Source organism: Oncorhynchus masou, chromosome 10, assembly GCF_036934945.1.
Source record: "Oncorhynchus masou masou isolate Uvic2021 chromosome 10, UVic_Omas_1.1, whole genome shotgun sequence".
In the NCBI taxonomy this organism is placed as follows: Eukaryota; Metazoa; Chordata; class Actinopteri; order Salmoniformes; family Salmonidae; genus Oncorhynchus; species Oncorhynchus masou.
The window spans coordinates 34,623,647-34,645,578 of record NC_088221.1 but is presented as its reverse complement, the minus strand read 5'-3'; the positions used below and the strand labels follow the sequence as shown (position 1 = coordinate 34,645,578).

The 21,932-nt window shown below is 44.9% G+C and overlaps 1 protein-coding gene across 1 annotated transcript in view; it reads left to right on the top strand.

Annotated features, from left to right (window-relative positions):
- LOC135547567 (receptor tyrosine-protein kinase erbB-4-like) overlaps positions 1 to 21,932 on the top strand; it is a 638,243-nt gene that overhangs the window by 521,248 nt on the left and 95,063 nt on the right. Inside the window, exons 15-16 of the mRNA XM_064976681.1 lie at positions 1,849 to 1,942; positions 16,029 to 16,183. Coding sequence (XP_064832753.1) covers positions 1,849 to 1,942; positions 16,029 to 16,183 — 249 coding nt within the window. The remainder of the gene's footprint in view (positions 1 to 1,848; positions 1,943 to 16,028; positions 16,184 to 21,932) is intronic.

Genomic DNA, 21,932 nt, shown 5'->3' with positions numbered 1-21,932 from the left:
CTGTGACACACCGCCCCAGACCATGACGGACCCTCCACCTCCAAATCGATCGCTCTCCAGAGTACAGGCCTCGGCGTAACGCTCATTACCTTCGATGATAAACGTGAATCCGACCATCACCCCTAGTGAGACAAAATCGCGACTCATCAGTGAAGATGTGGCAGCTAGCCTAGTGGTTAGAGCGTTGGACTAGTAACCAAAAGGTTGCAAGATCAAATCCCTGAGCTGACAAGGTAAAAATCTGTAATTCTGCCCCTGAACAAGGCTCTTCCCTACGCCGTCAATGAAAATAAGAATTTGTTCTTAACTGATTTGCCTAGTTAAATAAAGGTAAAAAATAGACCTTTTGCCATGCCTGTCTGGTCCAGCGACAGTGAGTTTGTGCCCATAGGCGACATTGTAGCCGGCGATGTCTGGTGAGGACCTGCCTTACAACAGGCCTACAAGTCCTCAGTCCAGCCTCTCTCAGCCTATTGCGGACAGTCTGAGCACTAATGGAGGGATTCAACATTCCTGGTGCAACTCGGGCAGTTGTTGTTGCCATCCTGTATCTGTCCCACAGATGTGATGTCCGGATGTACCGATCCTGTGCAGGTGTTGTTACACGTGGTCTGCCACTACGAAGATGATCAGCTGTCCATCCTGTCTTCCTGTAGCTCTGTCTTAGGCGTTTCACAGTATGAATATTGCAATTTATTGCCCTGGCCACATCTGCAGCCCTCATGCCTCCTTGCAGCATGCCTAAGGCATGTTCACGCAGATGAACAGGGACCCTGGACCCTTTTGGTGTTTTTCAGCGTCAGTAGAAAGGCCTCTTTAGTGTCCTAAGTTTTCATAACTCTGACCGTTCCACAGGTGCATGTTCATTAATTGGGAAAGTGTTTACAATGCAGATTTTTACGAATTATCTTTGAAAGACAGGGTCCTGAAAAAGGGATGTTTCTTTCTTTTGCTGAGTTTATGTCTATCTTTATTTCCTAAAGACAATTCAACACAATCACAATCACTTTTTTGTCTTTTAATATTTGAAAGCATATTTTTAGATAGGCTTAACACCTAACAAACATTTTGTACTTTTCTTCTTACACTTTTAACATAGGCCAGGCCCTGTTGTTACCTCATATCCCAGCGATAACACCTTGCATTACACCTGGGAAGAAAACACTTGGCTCAACTTACCCCATGACCATTGGCTCACCTTACCTTACTATATTAGCCCACACAGCTACAATGATGCACTTTCATGCTAGATTTAAGACCTCCTATTGAAACTTATGGAGACCCCAACTGATGTATTTGTATAAAACAATCTTAAAATGATCTCTTTTGGTTTAGATGCAAGCGTTTTGTGTATGTTTTGGCAGAAACATACCCCACTCTCCCCTATGAGTAATGCATTTGTTTTCAAATTGTGATTTAAGCAAATAACAGCAGTATGTTAGTAGTCAGTTCTCCTTTAGTTTTCATCTGCAGTCGTACAGGCTCATGTCAGCCATCTTAGCATGCTGTTGCTACTGGTGTACAGTATGCACAGTGGAACAGTGTGTATATACCACAGTACCCCATTGACTGCAGCGCCTGAGGCCATAAACCCTTCCAGCTATTCCTCTAGACAGAGTCAGAGGAGCACAGCCTGCCTCCCTTCCTCTAGAGCCTGGATCTGACACACTTTTTGTTCTTTCTCACTGTCTACATCTTCCCCGACTCTCCCTTGCCTTCCTGTCCCTCTCTGTCCCTCTCCCTCCCTACCTTCCTCTTTCTCTCCTTTCCCTCTCTTTCCTCCCTTCCTGTCTCCATCTGTCTCCCTCCCTCTCTCCCTTCCCTCCATCTCTCTCTCTCTCTCCCCAGGGAGGTGCGTGAGTATGACAACGGCTCGGTGTGTGTGGAGTGTGATGCCCAGTGTGAGAGAGCAGATGGTGAATCCCTGACCTGTCATGGCCCGGTAAGATCCTCCAGAGACACAGGTTATCTCAATATGCATACTACCGTGGTCCACATGCTTATGCTCCAAATTCGGTGGACATTCTTCTGAGTTCACTCTTGTGAGGACAAGAGTGTGGAGAATGCATAAAAAATGACCTAAAACTAAAGTTATGCAAGATAGATTGTTCGTGGGTAGCTAGCTAACAATAATTTGTTGCCATTTGGTGTGCTAATAGTAGTAGCTATCCAGTTAGCCTTATTGACTTACGATGGGCTTGCAATCTACATACAGAGCCTCGAAAGAATTCAGGCCCCTTGACTTTTCCCACATTTTGTTATGTTACAGCCATATTCTTAAAGGGATAAAATAAAGGCCTCATCATTCCAAAGACAAATACCACATAATGACAAAGTGAAAACAGAAAAACAAAAACAGAAATACCTTCTTTACCTAAGTATTCAGACCCTTTGCTATGAGACTCAAAATTTAGCTCAGGTGCATCATGTTTCCATCGATCATCCTTGAGATGTTTCTACAACTTGATTGGAGTTCACCTGTCTATAAATTGTCTATATAAGGTCCCACAGTTAACAGTGCATGTCAGAGCAAAACCCAAGCCATGAGGTCGAAGGAATTGTCCAGAGCTATGAGACAGGATTGTGTCGAGGCACAGATCTGGGGAAGGGTGCTAAAAAGTGTCTGTTGCATTGAAGGTCCCCAAGAACACAGTCGCCTTCATCATTCTTAGATGGAAAAAGTTTGGAACCACCAAGACTCTTTTTTGAGCTGGCCGCCCGGACAAACTGAGCAATCGGGTGAGAAGGGCCTTGGTCAGGGAGGTGACGAAGAACCCAATGGTCACACTGACAGAGCTTTAGAGTTCTTCTGTGGAGATGGGAGAACCTCCCAGAAGGACAACCATCTCTGCAGCACTCCACCAATCAGGCCTTTATAGTAGAGTGGCTAGACAGAAGCCACTCCTTAGTAAAAGGCACATGACAGCCCGCTTGGAGTTTGCCAAAAGGCACCTAAAGGACTCTCAGACCATGAGAAATAAGAAGCTCTGGTATGATGAAAACAAGATTGAACTCTTTGGCCTGAATGCCAAGTGTCCCATCTGGAGGAAACCTGGCACCATCCCTACGGTTAAGCATGGTGGTGGCAGCATCATGCTGTGGGGATGTTTTTCAGCGGCAGGGACTGGGAGATTAGTCAGGATCTAGGGAAAGATGAACAGAGCAAAGTACAGAGAGTTCCCTGGTGAAAATCTGCTCCAGAGCGCTACTAACCTCAGACTGGGGGCGAAGGTTCACCTTCCAACAGGACAATGAGCCTAAGCACACAGTCAACACAACGCAGAAGTGGCTTCGGGACAAGTCTCTGAATGTCCTTGAGTTGCCCAGCTCTTAAAGAGACCTGAAAATAGCTGTGCAGCGATCCTCCCCATCCAACCTGACAGAGCTTGAGAGGATCTACAGAGAAGAATGGGAGGAACTCCCACAATACAGGTGTGCCAAGCTTGTAGTAGGGTCTGAATACTTACTGTATGTAAATGTGATATTTCAGTTGTTTATTTTTTTATACATTTGCAAAAATAAAAATAAAAACTGTTTTTTCGTTGTCATTGTGGGGTATTGTGTGTAGATTGATGAGGGTAAAAAAAAAACATTTCAGGTTGTAAAGTAATAAAATGTGGAAAAAGTCAAGTGACCTGACTTTCCAAAGGCACTGTACACTACAGTGGAAATTGTAAGCAGGTAAAAAGGCCTACAGTAAAACAGCATGTACTTACTAACGTATCAATATTAAATATTGTAATCAGGCAACATATGAGATGTCAATGGGCAACATTTCATTCTGAATTCTGAGTTTATTTTCTCTCGCTTCAGCTAAACTCTGCCATTGATTTCAAAGACATTTTGCATCATATTTCTGTGCATATTTTACGCTGAAGCGTTGATGCTATAAAATATGTACAGATGGAGTGCACATTCCAGAAACGCCATCCGTGTGTAACGGCGTTCTTCGTTTGTTGAAAGAGAGTCGGACCGAAATGCAGCGTGGTGGTTACTCATGTCTTTAATGTAAAAGATAGCGATACATGAAATAACTTAAATAAATACAAAACAACAAACGGAACGTGAAAACTAATTACAGCCTATCTGGTGAACACTACACAGAGACAGGAACAATCACCCACGAAATACAAAGTGAAACCCAGGCTACCTAAATACGGTTCCCAATCAGAGACAACGAGAATCACCTGACTCTGATTGAGAACCGCCTCAGGCAGCCAAGCCTATACAACACCCCTACTCAGCCGCAATCCCAATAACTACAAAACCCCAATACGAAATACAACAACATAAACCCATGTCACACCCTGGCATGTCCAACTAATTAACGAAAACACAAAATACTAAGACCAAGGCGTGACACCGTGCTCCGTTTTTCATACTTTACTCGGAGCACAGTAGCATGCATTTGGAGAAACACCCACAGCCGAACACACACACACACACACACACACACACACACACACACCCTCCAGCATTCATGACATGCACTATCCTCACTCATGCACATTCCAACAGACAAAGAATAATACACATCAATTATTGTGTAAAAAAATTATAAAAATCACAGTGTTAATCAACACTGAAAGTGTTGAGTCTGTGGACCCATTTAGAGACCAGAATATTTTTAAATTAACACACTGTTTAGTGCAAAGCCTTATTCAAATATTTCCAATAGTGTGTGGCCTTTCATGTAAATTGTAGAGTTACCACCCATTACTTTATTTGTTGGTGACAGAGACCTGGTTGTTGCATTCATCAATTTTCGGTCCTAAGCGAATGTTATCTTAAAAAATATATATATTTAACATAAGGCCATACATATTTCACAAGGCCTTATTTTCAGGTAGTTTTACCTTAATACAGGGGCCTGAAACTCATACTCATCACTTTGAACGTAATCCACGCCTATCATTATCATATTTCCCAGCATGCCCTATTGCAGGTCGATTTTTGAAATAGTTTGGTTCAATATCATTGTTTGTTCATGTACATTTATTGATTCATTCATTAATCATTAATTCACTAATTCAATATGTTACTCTAGATCACCATTACTCCACACACATCTCTCCCTCGCCCTCCATTTGGCAAATCTGACCATAACTCTCTCCTCCTGATTCCTGCTCACAAGCAAAAGTCAAACAGGTGAAGCGGATGCTTATCTACAGGAATGTTTTCCTATTACAGACTGGAATATGTTCTGGGATTCATCCGATGGCATTGAGTTTACCACATCAGTCACCGGCTTCATTAATAAGTGCATCAATGATCAATATTGTCCCCACAGTGACCTACGTACATAAACCAACCAGAAGCAATGGATTACAGGTAATATCCGCACTGAGCTAAAGACTAGAGCTGCCGCTTTCAAGGAGTGGGACACTAATAAGAAAGTATTACGCTTATAAGAAATCTCTTCTATGCCATCCGATGAACCATCAAACAGTCAAAGCATCAATACAGGGCCATATCAAATCCTACTACACTGGCTCTGATGCTCGTCGGATGTGGCAGGGCTTGCAAACTATCATGGATTACAAAAGGAAACCCAGCCAAGAGCTGCCGATTGACAAAGACAACCTAAATGCCTTCTATGCTCGATTCGAGGCAAGCAACACTGAACCATGCATGAGAGCACCGGCTGTTCTGGATGACTGAATGATCCCGATGCGAGTAAGACCTTTAAAAAGGTTAACATTTGCAGGGCCAGACGGATTACCAGGATATGTACTGAGAGCATGTGTTGACCAGCCGGACAGTGTCTCCCTGACTCAAACTGTAATACCTACGTTTCAAGCAGACCACCATAGTCCCTGTACCCAAGAATGCCAAGGTAACCTGGTCATGGCTCACGTCAACACCATCATACCAGACACCCTTGTAGGGACACACACTTCAGTCCCAATCAAAATCATATTTTCCCTAATCTAACCCTAACCCAAAAACATAACCCACACTTTTACATACGCTGCTGATACTCTGTTTATTATCTATCCTGATTGCCGAGTGACTTTGACCTACATGTGCCTATTACCTCAACTACCTCGTAGCCCTGCACATTGACTTGGTAGTCCTTGTATGTAATATTGTTATTTTATTGTGCTACTATTTCTTATTTCTGTGCAAATGTTTCTTACTTTTTAACTTTGCATTGTTGAGAAAGGGCTCATAAGTAAACACTTCACGTTAAAGGCTACACTTGTTGTATTATCTAAGACAATTTAGCTGGAACAAACATTTCAGTAAAAGGTGCAAAAAAATCTAACTAACAGATTGGATTAGTTGAGAAAAATACATGTGATTTATCTTTGTTTAGAATAAGATTAATCAATCAATGTACATGCGCAAACATAGATATTGAAACAAAAAAAATCACCTGCTGTTGAGCATGCTGGGAAATTAATGATGGGCATAGTTTTGATTCAAAGTGATGTTTTGCTAGTTTCAGGTCCCTGTATTAAGGTAAAACGAGGAACTCAAAATAAGGCCTTTTGAAAGAAGTATGGTATTGTGGGATGTATATATTTATGATGAAATATTAGCTTAGGATCTCACTTGGTGAAGTTCACAGCACTGAAAATGGATGAATGCAACAACCATGTTTCTGTTACTAACAAATACAGTCATGGGTGGTAACTCTGCAATTTACTCGAAAGACAACGCACTCTGGGAAATATTTGAATAAGGATATACACTATGCAGTGTGTTCATTTAGCATTGTTCTGGTGTCCATATGGGTCCACAGACTGTCAGTGTTGATTTGACACTCACCGTGTTAATTCATTTATTTTTGTAACACTGGATGATTTGCTGTGTATGTATTCTATAGTTATAACAAGAAATAATTGACATCCAACTCAGTTCACTTGGTAACAGCATCCACCTATCACTGTCATTATACTATCAGTAGAAATACCTTTCTTCCAAATAGTCGCTATCAGCAAAAACATTTGTATTTATTTTTACATTTTTTATTTAACCTTTATTTAACTAGGCAAGTCAGTTAAGAACAAATTCTTATTTACAGTGACGGCCTACCAGAAGGCACAAGGCCTCCTTCTGGGACGGGGGCTGGGATAAAAAATACACTAAAAAAATAAAACACATTCCTCATATGTGTTTACATATTGTGTTTAAACTGCCCGTTAATTACATCTCTCTTAAGCTTTTCTCTCTGATGTGCATCATAAACTGAAATCACTTGTGACCACAAACAAGAGTTGCATCCCAAATAGCACCATATTTCCTACATAGTGCACTACTTTTGACCAGAGCCTTATGGGCCCTGGTTAAAAGTAGTACACTACATAGGGAATATAGTGCCATTTGGGATGCATTCAATGTCTTCTATTGCCCTTGAATTATGATTAATTGTATTGTCAGTTAAAGTGTGTCTGCGAGCTTCACAATATATTTTATTTCATGTTAACTTATAGGGAAAGTGGCATGTATTTACAACAAACTGTGTGTGTGTGTGTGTGTGTGTGTGTGTGTGTGTGTGTGTGTGTGTGTGTGTGTGTGTGTGTGTGTGTGTGTGTGTGTGTGTGTGTGTGTGTGTGTGTGTGTGTGTGTGTGTGTGTGTGTGTGTGCACACGTGTGCGGACCTGAGTGAGTGTGTACGTACGTGATTGTGTGCTTCCATATATCTGTTTGTCAGTTTGCGTACATGATGTGTGTGTCCCTGTTGACTCTCCGCTTGTCTCAGGCTGTGTGATGATGCTCTTTGTCCTTCACTTCATCTCCAGTCTAGACAAGAGATTCATTCACAACCTCCATCCCTGGTCTCTGCCTCTTTCTCTCTTCTCTCATCTCTCTGATCCCTTGTCTCTTCTCTCTGTTACCTTCTCCCATCTCTCTTCTCTCTTCTCTCTGTTCCCTTCTCTCTTCTTTCTCCTCTCTGCTCCTTTGTCTCTTCTCTCTGTTCACTTCTCTCTTCTCTCTTCTCCCTTCTGCCTTCTATCTTCTCTCACCTCCCTTCTCTTCTCTTCTGCTCTCTCGTCTCTCTTCTCCTGTCTCTCTTCTCTTTTCTCCTCTTTTCTCTCTGCTCCCTTCTCTCTTCTCCCGTCTCTCTTCTCTTTTCTCTCTGCTCCCTTCTCTCTTCTCCCCATCTCTCTTCTCTCTGCTCCCTTGTCTCTTCTATCTTCTATTTCTTCCCTTCTCCCATCTCTCTTCTCTCTGCTCCCTTCCCTCTGCTCCCTTCTATCTTCTCTTCTCTCTGCTCCCTTCTCTCTGCTCCCTTCTCTGTGCTCCCTTCTCTGTGCTCCCTTCTCTGTGCTCCCTTCTCTCTGCTCCCTTCTCTCTGCTCCCTTCTCTCTGCTCCCTTCTCTCTGCTCCCTTCTCTCTGCTCCCTTCGCTCTACCTACTGCTCCCTTCTATCTTCTCTCTGCTCCCTTCTCCCTTCTCTCTGCTCCCTTCCCTCTGCTCCCTTCTATCTTCTCTCTGCTCTCTTCTCTCTTCTCCCTTCTCTCTTCTCTGCTCCCTTCTCTCTGCTCCCTTCTCTCTTCTCTCTTCTCTGCTCCCTTCTCTCTTCTCTGCTCCTTTCTCTCTTCTCTCTGCTCCTTCTCTGCTCCCTTCTCTCTGCTCTCTGCTCCCTTCTCTCTGCTCTCTGCTCCCTTCTCTCTGCTCTCTGCTCCCTTCTCTCTTCTCTCTGTTCCTCCTGTGCTCTTTATTGTTTATTCAGTCAACACCCCTTTAGGCTTCAATCTAACTACACACAATGTACTCAAGCTCTCTCTCACACACACACACACACACACACACACACACACACACACACACACACACACACACACACACACACACACACACACACACACACACACACAAACACACACACAAATGAGTATTACTGTGGACTAGGGTCATAGAACATTGAGACAAATCAGACAGGTTGGCCAGCAGGTTGGTCGGGTTGGATTGTTAGGCATATGACATGAACGTCTAGCAACCTAAACCAAAATGTATCGGCACCGACCAAACCGACCATTTCGCTGGAATTGTTTATAAACAATAGGGCCCTACTATAAACAATAGGGCCCTACTATAAACAATAGGGCCCTACTATAAACAATAGGGCCCTACTATAAAAATAGGGCCCTACTATAAACAATAGGGTCCCTACTAAAATTAATTAAAAAATAATAATTCTCACTATAAACAATAGGGCCCATAATGACAAAGAAAAACAAGTTTTAAATGAAATGTTTTGCAATATACAATGCATTCAGAAAGTATTCAGACCCCTTTTTTCCACATTCTGTCATGTTACAGCGTTATTCTAAAATTAATTAAAAAAAAAATTCTCATCAATCTACACACAATACCCCATAATGACAAAGCAAAAACAAGTTTTCAGAAATGTTTGCAAATCTAAAACAGAATAAAACCTTGTAAGAACCACAAGGTGTTTGGGTTACACCAGGGTATGTGCTCATTGTTATTAAGACTAGATTAGCTGGTGCAGGGTTTGATTCTTCCCTTATTAGAACTGATAATGTCATGGGCCTGCAATGAACCAATCTAAAACAGAGAGGGAGAGAGAGAAAGATATGTTCATAAGCCTGCTCTTAGCCAATCTAAAACAGAGAGGGAGAGAGAGAGAGAGAGATGTTCATAGGTCTGCTCTTAGCCAATCTAAAACAGAGAGGGAGAGAGAGAGAGAGATATGTTCATAGGCCTGCTCTTAGCCAATCTAAAACAGAGAGGGAGAGAGAGAGAGATATGTTCATAGGCCTGCTCTTAGCCAATCTAAAAAAGACAGCTGGAGAGAGATGTTAACATTCGTCCACAGTGCTCTTAGTAAATATTAAAAAATATTAAATATTAAACAGAGAAAAAGAGATGGCGATACACCCCTTCAAATGAGTGGATTCAACTATTTCAACCACACCCGTTGCTGACAGGTGTATAAAATTGAGCACACAGCCATGCAATCTCCATAGACAGACATGGGCAGTAAAATGGCCTTCCTCAAGAACTCAATTACTTTCAACGTGGCACCGTCATAGGATGCCACCGTTCCAACAAGTCAGTTCGTAGAATTTCAACCCTACTAGAGCTGCCCCGGTCAACTGGAAGTGCTGTTACTGTGGAGTGGAAACAGCTCAGCCACAAAGGGGTAGAGGCCATCCAAGCTCACAGAAGAGTGCTTAAAGCCCGTTGCGCATAAAAATTGTCTGTCCTCGGTTGCAACACTCACTACCGAGTTCCAAACTGCCTCTAGAAGCAACATCAGCACAATAACTGTTTGTCGGGAGCTTCATCAAATGGGTTTCAATGGCTGAGCAGCCGCACACAGGCCTGAGGTCACCATGTGCAATGCCAAGCATCGGCTGGAGTGGTGGAAAGCTCGCCGCCATTGGACTCCGGATCAGTGGAAATGTGTTCTCTGGAGTGATGAATCACGCTACACCATCTGGCAGTCCGATGGACGAATCTGGGTTTGGCGAATGCCAGGAGAACGCTACCTGCCCCAATGCATAGTGCCAACTGTAAAGTTTGAAGGAGGAATAATGGTCTGGGGCTGTTTTTCATAGTTCGGGCCCCTTAGTTCCAGTGAAGGGAAACCTTAACGCTACAGCATACAATGACATTCTAGATGATTCTGTGCTTCCAGCTTTGTGGCAAAAGTTTGGGGAAGGACCTTTCCTGTTTCAGCATGTTAATGCCCTTGTGCACAAAGTGAGGTCCATACAGAAATGATTTGTTGAGATCAGTGTGGAAGAACTTGACTGGCATGCACAGAGCCCTGACGTCAACCCAATGGAAAACCTTTGGGATGAATTGGAATGCCGACTGTGAGCCAGGCCTCATCACCCAAAATCAGTGTCGACCTCGCTAACACTTTTGTGGCTGAATGGAAGCAAGTCCCTGCAGCAATGATCCAACATCTAGTGGAAAGCCTTCCCAGAAGAGTAGAGCAGCAAAGGGAGGACCAACTCCATATTAATGCCCATGATTTTGGAATGAGATGTTCGACGAGCAGGTGTCCACGCACTATTGGCCATGTAGTGTATGTCATGTTCATAGGCCTGCTCTGAGCCAATCTAAAATAGAAAGAGAGAGATGTTGAGATGTTACATGCAAACCTAACTCTGAACTGGGGTTAGTTGTTTGCCTCATGCATGCAGTCTACTAGCTATTATCAAGTTCAAATAACTTCCTGAACATATTTTTGCCTACCAAATGACACTCTATATAGTGCACTACTTTTTAAAGGGGCCCATGGGGACTAAATAGGGAATGAGGTGTAATTTGAGGATGCAAGCTATGTAGCATCTAACACCATGACGTACTTACTATACATGATCCTAGAGCTTTACTGTTGTTCCCACCTGTCAGGTTCAGGCTTAGCGTTATTCTCTGATGGAAACGAGAGTACAGGAGGTAAACAAATGGATTACATCAATCATGTTATGACAACAGAAGCCATAGCAATGACATTATATTCCACATTGTGCTCCTGTTATGCTTTGAGTTTGTAATAATATCAGTCACACTTAGGATAGGCAGTTGAGAGAGAGAGGCTAAGTTCTACCATGATGCGTGAACCCATGTTTTTCTAGGCTAACATAAGGCTTGATTTTGGATTCAGCATGGGTCCACTCCCTGGCCTCTCCTCCAGCTCTCCTCCTCCTCTCCTCCTGCTCTCCTCCTGCTCTCCTCCTGCTCTCCTCCTCCTCTCCTCCTGCTCTCCTCCTCCTCTCCTCCTCCTCTCCTCCTGCTCTCCTCCTCCTCTCCTCCTGCTCTCCTCCTCCTCTCCTCCCTCCTCTCCTCCTCCTCCCTCCTCCTCCTCCTCTCCTCCTCCTCCTCTCCTCCTGCTCTCTCCTCCTCCTCCTCTCCCTCCTCCCTCCTCTCTCTCCTCCTGCCTCCTCCTCCTCCTCCTCCTCCCTCCTCCTCTCCTCCTGCTCTCCCTCCTCCTGCTCTCCTCCTCCTCTCCTCCTGCTCTCCTCCTCCTCTCCTCCTCCTCCTCTCTCCTCCTGCCCTCCTCCTGCTCTCCTCCTCCTCCTCCTCCTCCTCTCTCCTCCTCCTCTCCTCCTCCTGCTCCTGCTCTCCTCCTCCTCTCCTCCTCCTCTCCTCCTCTCCTCTCCTCCTGCTCTCCTCCTCCTCTCCTCCCCTCCCTCCTCCTCCTCCTCCTGCTCTCCTCCTGCTCTCCTCCTCCTCTCCTCCTGCTCCTCCTCCCTGCTCTCCTCCTGCTCTCCCTCCTCCTCTCCTCCTGCTCTCCTCCTCCCTCCTCCTCCTCCTCCTCTCCTCCTCTCTCCTCCTCCTGCTCTCCTCCTCCTCTCCTCCTGCTCTCCTCCTCCCTCCTCCTGCTCTCCCCCCTCCTCCTCCTCTCCTCCTGCTCTCCTCCTGCCTCTCCTCCTGCTCTCCTCCTCCCTCCTCTCCTCCTGCTCTCCTCCTCCTCTCCTCCTCCTCTCCTCCTGCTCTCCTCCTGATCTCCTCCTCCCTCCTCTCCTCCTGCTCTCCTCCTCCTCTCCTCCTCCTCCCTCCTCCTCCTCCTCTCTCTCCTGCTCTCCTCCTCCTCCTCTCCTGCTCTCCTCCTCCTCTCCTCTCTCCTCCTCTCCTCCTCCTGCTCTCCCTCCTCCTCTCCTCCTCTCCTCCCTCCTCCTCCTCCTCCTCCTCCTCCTCCTCCTCCTCCCTGCTCTCCTGCTCTCCTCCTCCCTCCTCCCCTCCTCCCCTCCTCTCCTGCTCCTGCTCCCTCCTGCCTCTCCTCCTCTCCCTCCTCTCCTCCTGCTCTCCCTCTCTCCTCCTCCTCCCTCCCTCTCCTCCTGCTCTCTCCTCCTCTCTCCTCTCTCCTCCTCCTCCCCTCCTGCTCTCCTCCTCCTCTCCTCCTGCTCTCCCTCTCCTCCTCCTCCCTCCTCTCCTCCTGCTCTCCTCCTCCTCCTCCTCCTCCTCTCCTCCTGCTCTCCTCCCTCCTCCTCTCCTCCTGCTCTCCTCCTGCTCTCCTCCTCCTCTCCTCCTGCTCTCCTCCTGCTCTCCTCCTCCTCTCCTCCTGCTCTCCTCCTCCTCTCCTCCTGCTCCTCCTCCTCCCTCCTCTCCTCCTGCTCTCCTCCTCCTCTCCTCCTGCTCTCCTCCTCCTCTCCTCCTGCTCTCCTCCTGCTCTCCTCCTGCTCTCCTCCTCCCTCCTCCTCCTGCTCTCCTGCCTCCTCCTCCTCTCCTCCTGCTCTCCTCCTCTCTCCTCCTCTCCTCCTCCTCTCCTCCTCCTCTCCTCCTCCTCTCCTCCTCCTCTCCTCCTCTACTCCTCCTCTCCTCCCTCCTCCTCTCCTCCTCCTCTCCTCCTCCTCTCCCCTCCTCCTCCTCCTCCCTCCTCCCTCTCCTCCTCCTCTCCTCCTCTCCCTCCTGCTCTCCTCCTCCTCTCCTCCTCCCTCTCCTCCTGCTCTCCTCCTCCTCCTCCCTCCTGCTCTCCTCCTCCTCCTCCCCCTCCTCCTGCTCCTCCTCTCCTCCTCTCCCTCCTCCTCCCCTCTCCTCCTGCTCTCCTCCTGCTCCCTCCTCCTCCTCTCCCTCCTCCTCCCTCCTCCTGCTCTCCTCCTGCTCTCCTCCTCTCCTCCTGCTCTCCTCCTGCTCTCCTCCTCTCCCTCCTCCTCTCCTCCTCCTCTCCTCCTGCTCTCCTCCTCCTCTCCTCCTCCTCTCCTCCTGCTCTCCCTCCTCCTCTCCTCCTCCTCTCCTCCTCTCCTCTCCTCCTCCTGCTCTCCTCCTCCTCTCCTCTCCTCCCTCCTCTCCTCCTGCCTCTCCCTCCTCCTCTCCTCCTCCTCCTCCTCCTCTCTCCTCCTCCTCTCCTCCTCCTCCTCCTGCTCTCCTCCTCCTCTCCTCCTGCTCTCTCCTCTCCCTCCTCCTCTCCTCCTGCTCTCCTCCTCTCTCCTCCTCCTCCTCCTCTCCTCCTGCTCTCCTCCTCCTCTCCTCCTGCTCTCCTCCTGCTCTCCTCCTCCTCTCCTCCTCTCTCCTCCTCTCCTCCCTCTCCTCCTCTCTCCTCCTGCTCTCCTCCTGCTCTCCTCCTCCCTCTCCTCCTCCTCCTCCTCCTCCTCTCCTCTCCTCCTCCTCCTGCTCTCCTCCTGCTCTCCTCCTCCTCCTCCTCCTCTCCTCCTGCTCTCCTCCTCTCCTCCTGCTCTCCTCCTGCTCTCATCCTCCTCTCCTCCTCTCCTCCTCCTCCTCTCCTCCTGCTCTCCTCCCCCTCCTGCTCTCCTCCTGCTCTCCTCCTCCTCCCTCCTCCTCCTCCTCCTCCTCTCCTCCTGCTCTCCTCCTGCTCTCCTCCTCCTCTCCTCCTCTTCCCTCCTCCTCTCCTCCTGCTCTCCTCCTCCTCTCCTGCTCTCCTCCTGCTCTCATCCTCCTCTCCTCCTCTCCTCCTCCTCTCCTCCTGCTCTCCTCCTGCTCTCCTCCTCCTCCTCTCCTCTGGCCATATGTTGTTCAGATGGCCCCTCTGGCCCAGATGGACTGTCACAGCCTGCTAATTGATTAACATGCAGCTCTCTTGCTCTCTCCCTCAATTCAATTCAAAGGGCTTCATTCGCATGGGAAACATTGCCAAAGCAAGTGAAATAGATAATAAACAATCAGAAATTAACAGTAAACATTACAGTCACACAAGTGTCAAAATAATAGAGACATTTCAAATGTTATATTAGGGCTGTGTTGTAACAATGTGTAAATATTTTAAGTACAAAAGGGAAAATAAATACACGTAAATAATGGGTTGTATTTACAACCCTGGCTACCCTTTTCTTGTGAAAACAGGTCATCAATCTTGCTGCTGTGATGGCACACTGTGGTATTTAACCTAATAGATGGTAGTTCACACAAAATTAGATTTTTTTATGTTCTGTGTAATCTGAGGGCAATTTTTTTCTCTCTCTCTCTCGCTCTCTCACACTCTCTCTGTCAATCTCTCTCTCTCTCCCTCCCTCTCCCTCTCTCACTCTGTCTCACTCTCTCCCGCTCCCTCTCTCTCTCTCTCTCTCTCTCTCTCATGGGGATGATGTGCATGGTGTACACTGTTGGGCGCTAGCTAGTGATACAACGATGGACAACATCACTAAGGAAGAGTAGCTGTCATTGCCATGCCATCATTATCATTTCCCAATAAGAGAGATGCGTTTACAGGGGGTGTTTTGGCAACAGGGGTGCAGTATGTTGTGGTAGACCATGATGCACTGTGTTTGCTGCAGTCTCAAATAAATTAGTTTGTCTGTGAGATGAGGTTACTGGCTATAGTAAAGCCTTTGCCTTTCAACGCCATGGGTATAACACTCATAAGACAACTAATTGAGTACCAGCTTCATTGTTATAACTGTGAAGGTACTTAATTTGCATATTTATGCCTACAGTACACACACACGAGCACTTACACACACATCCTCTCAGACCCACTCGTACATATGTGCACATTTGCACAAAACGCCTCCACATAACGATGCATATGTATTTATTTCTGTTTTGTTCTGCACCTTAAGGGATATTGTTCCCTGTTAAGCTCTCTCTGTTGCCTGTATTGATACCCTTACAGACCCATACAGTGAGGCTCTTCAGCTGCCTCCCTTCATCCCTGCCTCCCTCTATTCCCTCCCCTACCCTGCCCCTCCCCTCCTCCCTTCCCTTGCCTCTTCTAGCCCATATTAACCTCATAAATCGTGTCTGTGCTGATTGTTATGGTCATTGTGTGTACTGTGAGGGATGGTTATTATCTCCAGCTCTACTTGCTGGTGTTTTATGCTTCTCGTCTTTCTCCTTTCCTCGCTCCCACGATCTTCTCTCCTCTACTATTATATCGCTCGTCTTTATCCCTCTTTCTCTCTCTCCTTCTCTCTTGCTCCCCATTTTCTCTCTCTCTCTCTCTCTCTCTCTGTCTCATATCTCTCTGCTATCTCTCTGTTTCTCTCTCTCTCTGTCTCATATCTCTCTGTTATCTCTCTGTTTCTCTCACTCTTCCTTTCTCCCCTGTCCTTGCTTGCTCTCATTTCCTATTACTATCACATCTGTAATATTTATCTTCCTTCCCCTCTGTCTCTCCCTCACTTTATCTCTGTCTCTCTCAGGGTCCGGATCACTGTGTGAAGTGTCTCCACTTTAAAGATGGTCCTAACTGTGTGGAGAAGTGTCCCGACGGCCTTCAAGGGGCCAACAGCTTCATCTTTAAATATGCCGAGGCCAACAACGAGTGTCATCCCTGTCACTCCAACTGCACTCAGGGGTACATTCTATATACTGAATGTCTGTGTCTTGGCTCCCAGCAGCATGTGCACGTTTGCGTTGTTGTGTGAATGGTCGCGTATCGCATCAGCAGTCTGAATGACAAATGATCCTAGGAGGACAGAGTACTGATCATTTACTTCTACAATACCTTTGTCTAACAGGCAACACAAGGGCCGACTGATCCCCATTGTAAGGCCAATTTCAACATTATAACAAGAGGAAAACAATATCTGGTTCATTCTCTGTTTCATTTACAACACAACAGCTCTATGGATCACAACTTTGCACAACACACACACACACACACACACACTATGAATTCATCAGTAGCAGAGTAAAGCACAAATGCAAGCCCGGGAAAGTACACACACACACACACGGATGCACGCATGTTAGCAATGTACACACATACGCACACACACTGCTATGCTCTTCTAGGTGCTGACCTAACACATAACTACTAACCCGTATCCAGCCAAGGTTTATCAGTGTCTGTAGACTACACGGATAATAGAAACACACACACCCATGCACGCACACACATGGACTGCAAAACACCCTGGTGCGAGAGTAAGAGAGAGACAGATGCCCAGGCAGTGAGCTGAGCAACAAACCCAACCATCACCACTACACCCACCCAAGCCCCATCCTTTGACCTAAGAGGCATGTATCAGATGCTCATCATGCTTTGCTCAAACCTACTGTCATGGTGCGAGCCTAAACCATACAAATAACAACACTCGTCACAATGGAACACAACATTTTTACTATCTCATTCTGGAATATACAAGGTCTGAAGTCATCTGCAAAAACAGACTTTCACAAAATCAATGAGAAGTACAGAAATGTACATCCTGCAGAAACATGTTATAAACGAGATTGACCCACTGGTTTCCCTCTAGGTTACAGAGAGCTGGTAGTCTCATCTACTAAACTACCAAGTGTTACACAGGGAAGCGACTCAGGGGGTATGGTAATTTGGTATAGATCAGACTTAACCCACTCTATTAAATTAATCAAAATAGGAACATTTTACATTTGGCTACAAATGAAAAGAAAATAATTTCAACAGAGAAAGATGTCTTCCTGTGTGCTACATACTGTATATCCACCACTAGAATCCCCACACTTTAATGAAGACCAAGATCAACCATTTCCAGGCACATGTACTAGTCTGTGGTGACCTCAACACCAGAAATGGGCAAGAACCTGACTCTCTTAGCACACAGGGGGACACGCATTTAGATACAACTACGTCAAAATAACACACAAAAATGGGTCTCAACTTTTGCATCTCTGTCGTATGCTGGGACTATTCATAGTCAATGGTAGGCTTTGAGGAGACACTTATGGTAGGTACACCTACGGCTCATCCCTTGGTTGTAGTACTGTAGACTACTTTATCACTGACCTCGACCCAGAGTCTCTCAGAGAGTTCACAGTCAGCCCACTGACACATCTGTCAGATCACAGCAAAATCACAATCTACTTGAAAAGAGCAATACACAATCATGAGGTATCGAAGCCGAACAAACTGCATGATTTTAATAAGAAATGCTATAGATGGAAGGAGGGTAGTGTAGAAACCTGCCAAAAAACTATTGGCCAACAATAAATCCATTCCCTCCTAGACAACTCCCTGGTCAAAATGTTTCCCTGCAATAAAGAAGGTGTAAACTTAGCAGTAGGAAGACTTAACAGTATATTTGACCTATCAGCTACGTTTTTTGAGAAATGGTTTATTGAAGAAAAAATGTATTTAGAATCCTATCCAACAAAACACTCAGAGACCCAGAAAACCAGAACGTATGCCTTCAGTATGGGTAAACACTAGAACAGTACAGAAATACATTAAGAAAAATAAGGACTACCATGTCAGAAAACAGCTCAATGTGATGTAACATGTATGAATCACATCTGGGAAAATTGGAACACACTAAATAGACAACAACATGAAAGCTATCTATCCAAAATGTATGGATAAACCTATTCTCAAATCTTTTTGGCCATATACAGTGCCTTCAGAAAAAGTGTTGATACCTCTTGACTTCTTCCACATATTGTTGTGTTGCATCCTGAATTCATTTTTTTCTCAACCATCTACACAATACCACATAATGACAAAGTGAAAACATGTTTTTAGAAATGTTTTCAAAGTTATTGAAAATGAAATACAGAAATATCTAATTTACTTAAGTATTCACACCCATGAGTCAATACTTTTCAGATGCACCTTTGGCAGTGATTACAGCTGTTAGTCTTTCTGGGTAAGTCTCTAAGAGCTTTCAACACCTGGATTGCGCAACACTTGCCAATTATTATTTTCAAAATGCTTCAAGCTCTTTTAAATCGATTGTTGATCATTGCTAGACAACCATTTTCAGGTCTTGCCATAGATTTTCAGTAAATTTAAGTCAAAACTGTAACTCGGCCATTCAGGAACATTCAATGACTTCTTGGTAAGTAACTCCAGTGTAGATTTGGCCTTGTGTTTTAGGTTATTGTCCAGACTGAACCAGGTTTTCCTCTAGGATTTTGACTGTGATTTGTTCCTTTTTTGTTTTATCCTGAAAAACTCCCCAGTCCTTAATGATTACAAGCATACCCATAACATGGTGCAGCCACCACTATGTTTGAAAATTGGAGAGTGGTACTCAGTATTGTGTTGTATTGGATTTGCACCAAATGTAACACTTTGAATTCAGGACAAAAAGTGAATTGCTTTGCCACATTTGTTTGTAGTATTGCGTTAGTGCCTTGTTGACAACAAGATGCATCTTTTGGAATATTTCTATTCTGTACAGGCTTCCTTTTTTTCACTCTGTCCATTAGGTTAGTATTGTGGATCCATCCTTAGAGTTTTAATGTATGTGATAGGAGAAAACTAACTGTTTTAAAGTCATCATTGGCCTCATGGTGATATAAATCCCTGAGTGGTTTCCTTCTTCTCCAGCAAATGAGTTAGGAAGGACACCAGTATCTTTGTAGTGGCTGGGTGTATTGAGGCACCATCCAAAGTGTCATTAATAACTTCACCATGCTCAAAGAGACATTCAATGTCTGTTATTTGTTTTTTTATACCCATCTACCTATAGGTGCCCATCTTTGCGAGGCATTGGAAAACCTCCCTGGTATTTGTGGTTGAATGCTCAACTGAGGGACCTTACAGATAATTGTATGTGTAGGGTACAGAGATGAGGTAGTCATTCAAAAATCATGTTAAACCTTATTATTGCACACAGAGTGAGTCCATACAACTTACTATGTGACGTGTTAAGCACATGTTTACTCCTGGACATATTTAGGGTTGCCATAACAACAGGGTTAAATACTTATTGACTCAAGACATTTCAGCACATGTTTACTCCTGGACATATTTAGGGTTGCCATAACAATGGGGTTGAATACTTATTGGGGTTAAATACTTATTGACTCAAGACATTTCAGCACATGTTTACTCCTGGACTTATTTAGGGTTGCCATAACAACGGGGTTAAATACTTATTGACTCAAGACATTTCAGCACATGTTTACTCCTGGACTTATTTAGGGTTGCCATAACAACGGGGTTAAATACTTATTGACTCAAGACATTTCAGCACATGTTTACTCCTGGACATATTTAGGGTTGCCATAACAAAAATACTTATTGACTCAAGACATTTCAGCACATGTTTACTCCTGGACATATTTAGGGTAGCCATAACAACAGGGTTAAATACTTATTGACTCAAGACATTTCAGCACATGTTTACTCCTGGACATATTTAGGGTTGCCATAACAACGGGGTTAAATACTTATTGACTCAAGACATTTCAGCACATGTTTTATACATTTGTAAAAATGTTGATAAGCATAATTCCACTTTGACATTGTGGGGTATTGTGCGTAAAAAAATACAAAATTAAAAAAAGTCAAGGGGTGTGAATACCTTCTGAATGCACTGTAACATATAACCAAGAGCAAACAAATGTACATTTAAATGATCATTTTCAAAACTTAGAATCAGATATTAAAGACTACCAGAACACACTGGATCCCCTAATTACATTGAATGAGATACAGGACAAAATACAAACCCTCCAGCCCGAAAAGGCCTGTGGTGTTGATTATATACTAAACTAAATGAAATATACAGATCACAAATTCAAATTGGCTATACTTAAACTCTTCATAATTATCCTCAGCTCATTTTGAATCAAGTTCTGATCACCCCAAAGACCAATTTGACCCCAATAATTACAGTGGAATCTGCGTCAACAGTAACCATGGAAAGATCCTCTGCAACAGCAGACTCCAACATTTCCTGAGCAAATGTCAAATTGGCTTCTTACCAAAATATCAGACGACAGGCCACAAATACACCCTGCACTCTCTAATTGACAAAAAGAAAAGCAAAAAGGAAAGTCTTCTTATGCTTTGTTGATTTCAAAAAATCTTTTGATTCAATTTGACATGGTCTGCTATACAAATTGATGGAAAGCGGTGTTGGGGAGAAAACATACAAGATTATAAAATATTTTTTTACCAACAACAAATGTGCAGTTAAAATTGCCAATAAACACACATACTTGTTTCCTCAGAGCCGTGGGGTGAGACAAGAATGCAGCTTGAGCCCCACCTTCTTCAACATATCTATCAAAGAATTGGCGAGGGCACTAAAACAGTCTGCAGCGCCCGGCCTCACCCTAATAGACTCTGAAGTAAAATGGTTACTGTTTGCAGATGATCTGGTGCGTATATCTCCAACCAATGAGGGCCTGTTTTGTTTGCCTGCACAGATTGTGTCAAACCTGCACCCTGATGGTAAATCTCAGAAACACAAAAATAATGGTGTCCCAAAAAAAGACCAGTTGCCAGGACAACAAATACAAATTCTATCTACACACCGTTGCCCTAGAGCACACAAAGAATTATACCTAACTCGGCTTAAACATCAACATCACTGGTTACTTCCACAAAGCTGCGAACGAAGAGACAAGGCAAGAAGGGATTTATATGCCATCAAAATAATTATAAAAATTGACATTCCAATTAGGATCTGGCTGAAAATCCTTAAATCAGTTATAGAACCCATTGCTCTCTAACGTTGTGACGTCTGGAGTCCACCCACCACCAATTGAGTGTCACGCCCTGGTCTATATTTATTATATTATCTTCATGTATTGGGTCAGGCCAGGGTGTGACATGGGTTTATTTGTAGTGTGTTTCGTCTTGGGGTTGTGTTGGGTGTATATATTAGTCTATGGCTGCCTGAGGCGGTTCTCAATCAGAGTCAGGTGATTATTGTTGTCTCTGATTGGGAACCATATTTAGGTAGCCTGGGTTTCACTGTATGTTTGTGGGTGATTGTTCCTGTCTCTGTGTTTGTTGCACCAGTCAGGGCTGTTTCGGTTTTCAACGTTTGTTGTTTTGTATTGTTCATGTTCTTCTTCATTAAAGATGTATCGAACGAACCACGTTGCATTTTGGTCCCATCCTTGTTCCACCTCTTCGTCAGAAGAGGAGTTGGAAGAAACACGTTACAGAATCACCCACCACAAACGGACCAAGCAACGTGTCAACAGGCAGGAGCCACAGGAGAAGCAACAAAGGCAGCAACAGCGATCACAGGACTTCTGGACTTGGGAGGAGATATTGGACGGAAAAGGACCCTGGGCACAGCCTGGAGAATATCGCCGTCCCAAGGAAGAACTGGAGTGCGGGCTATTAACCCAGTGCGGGCTATTCCACCATGCCGCACTGG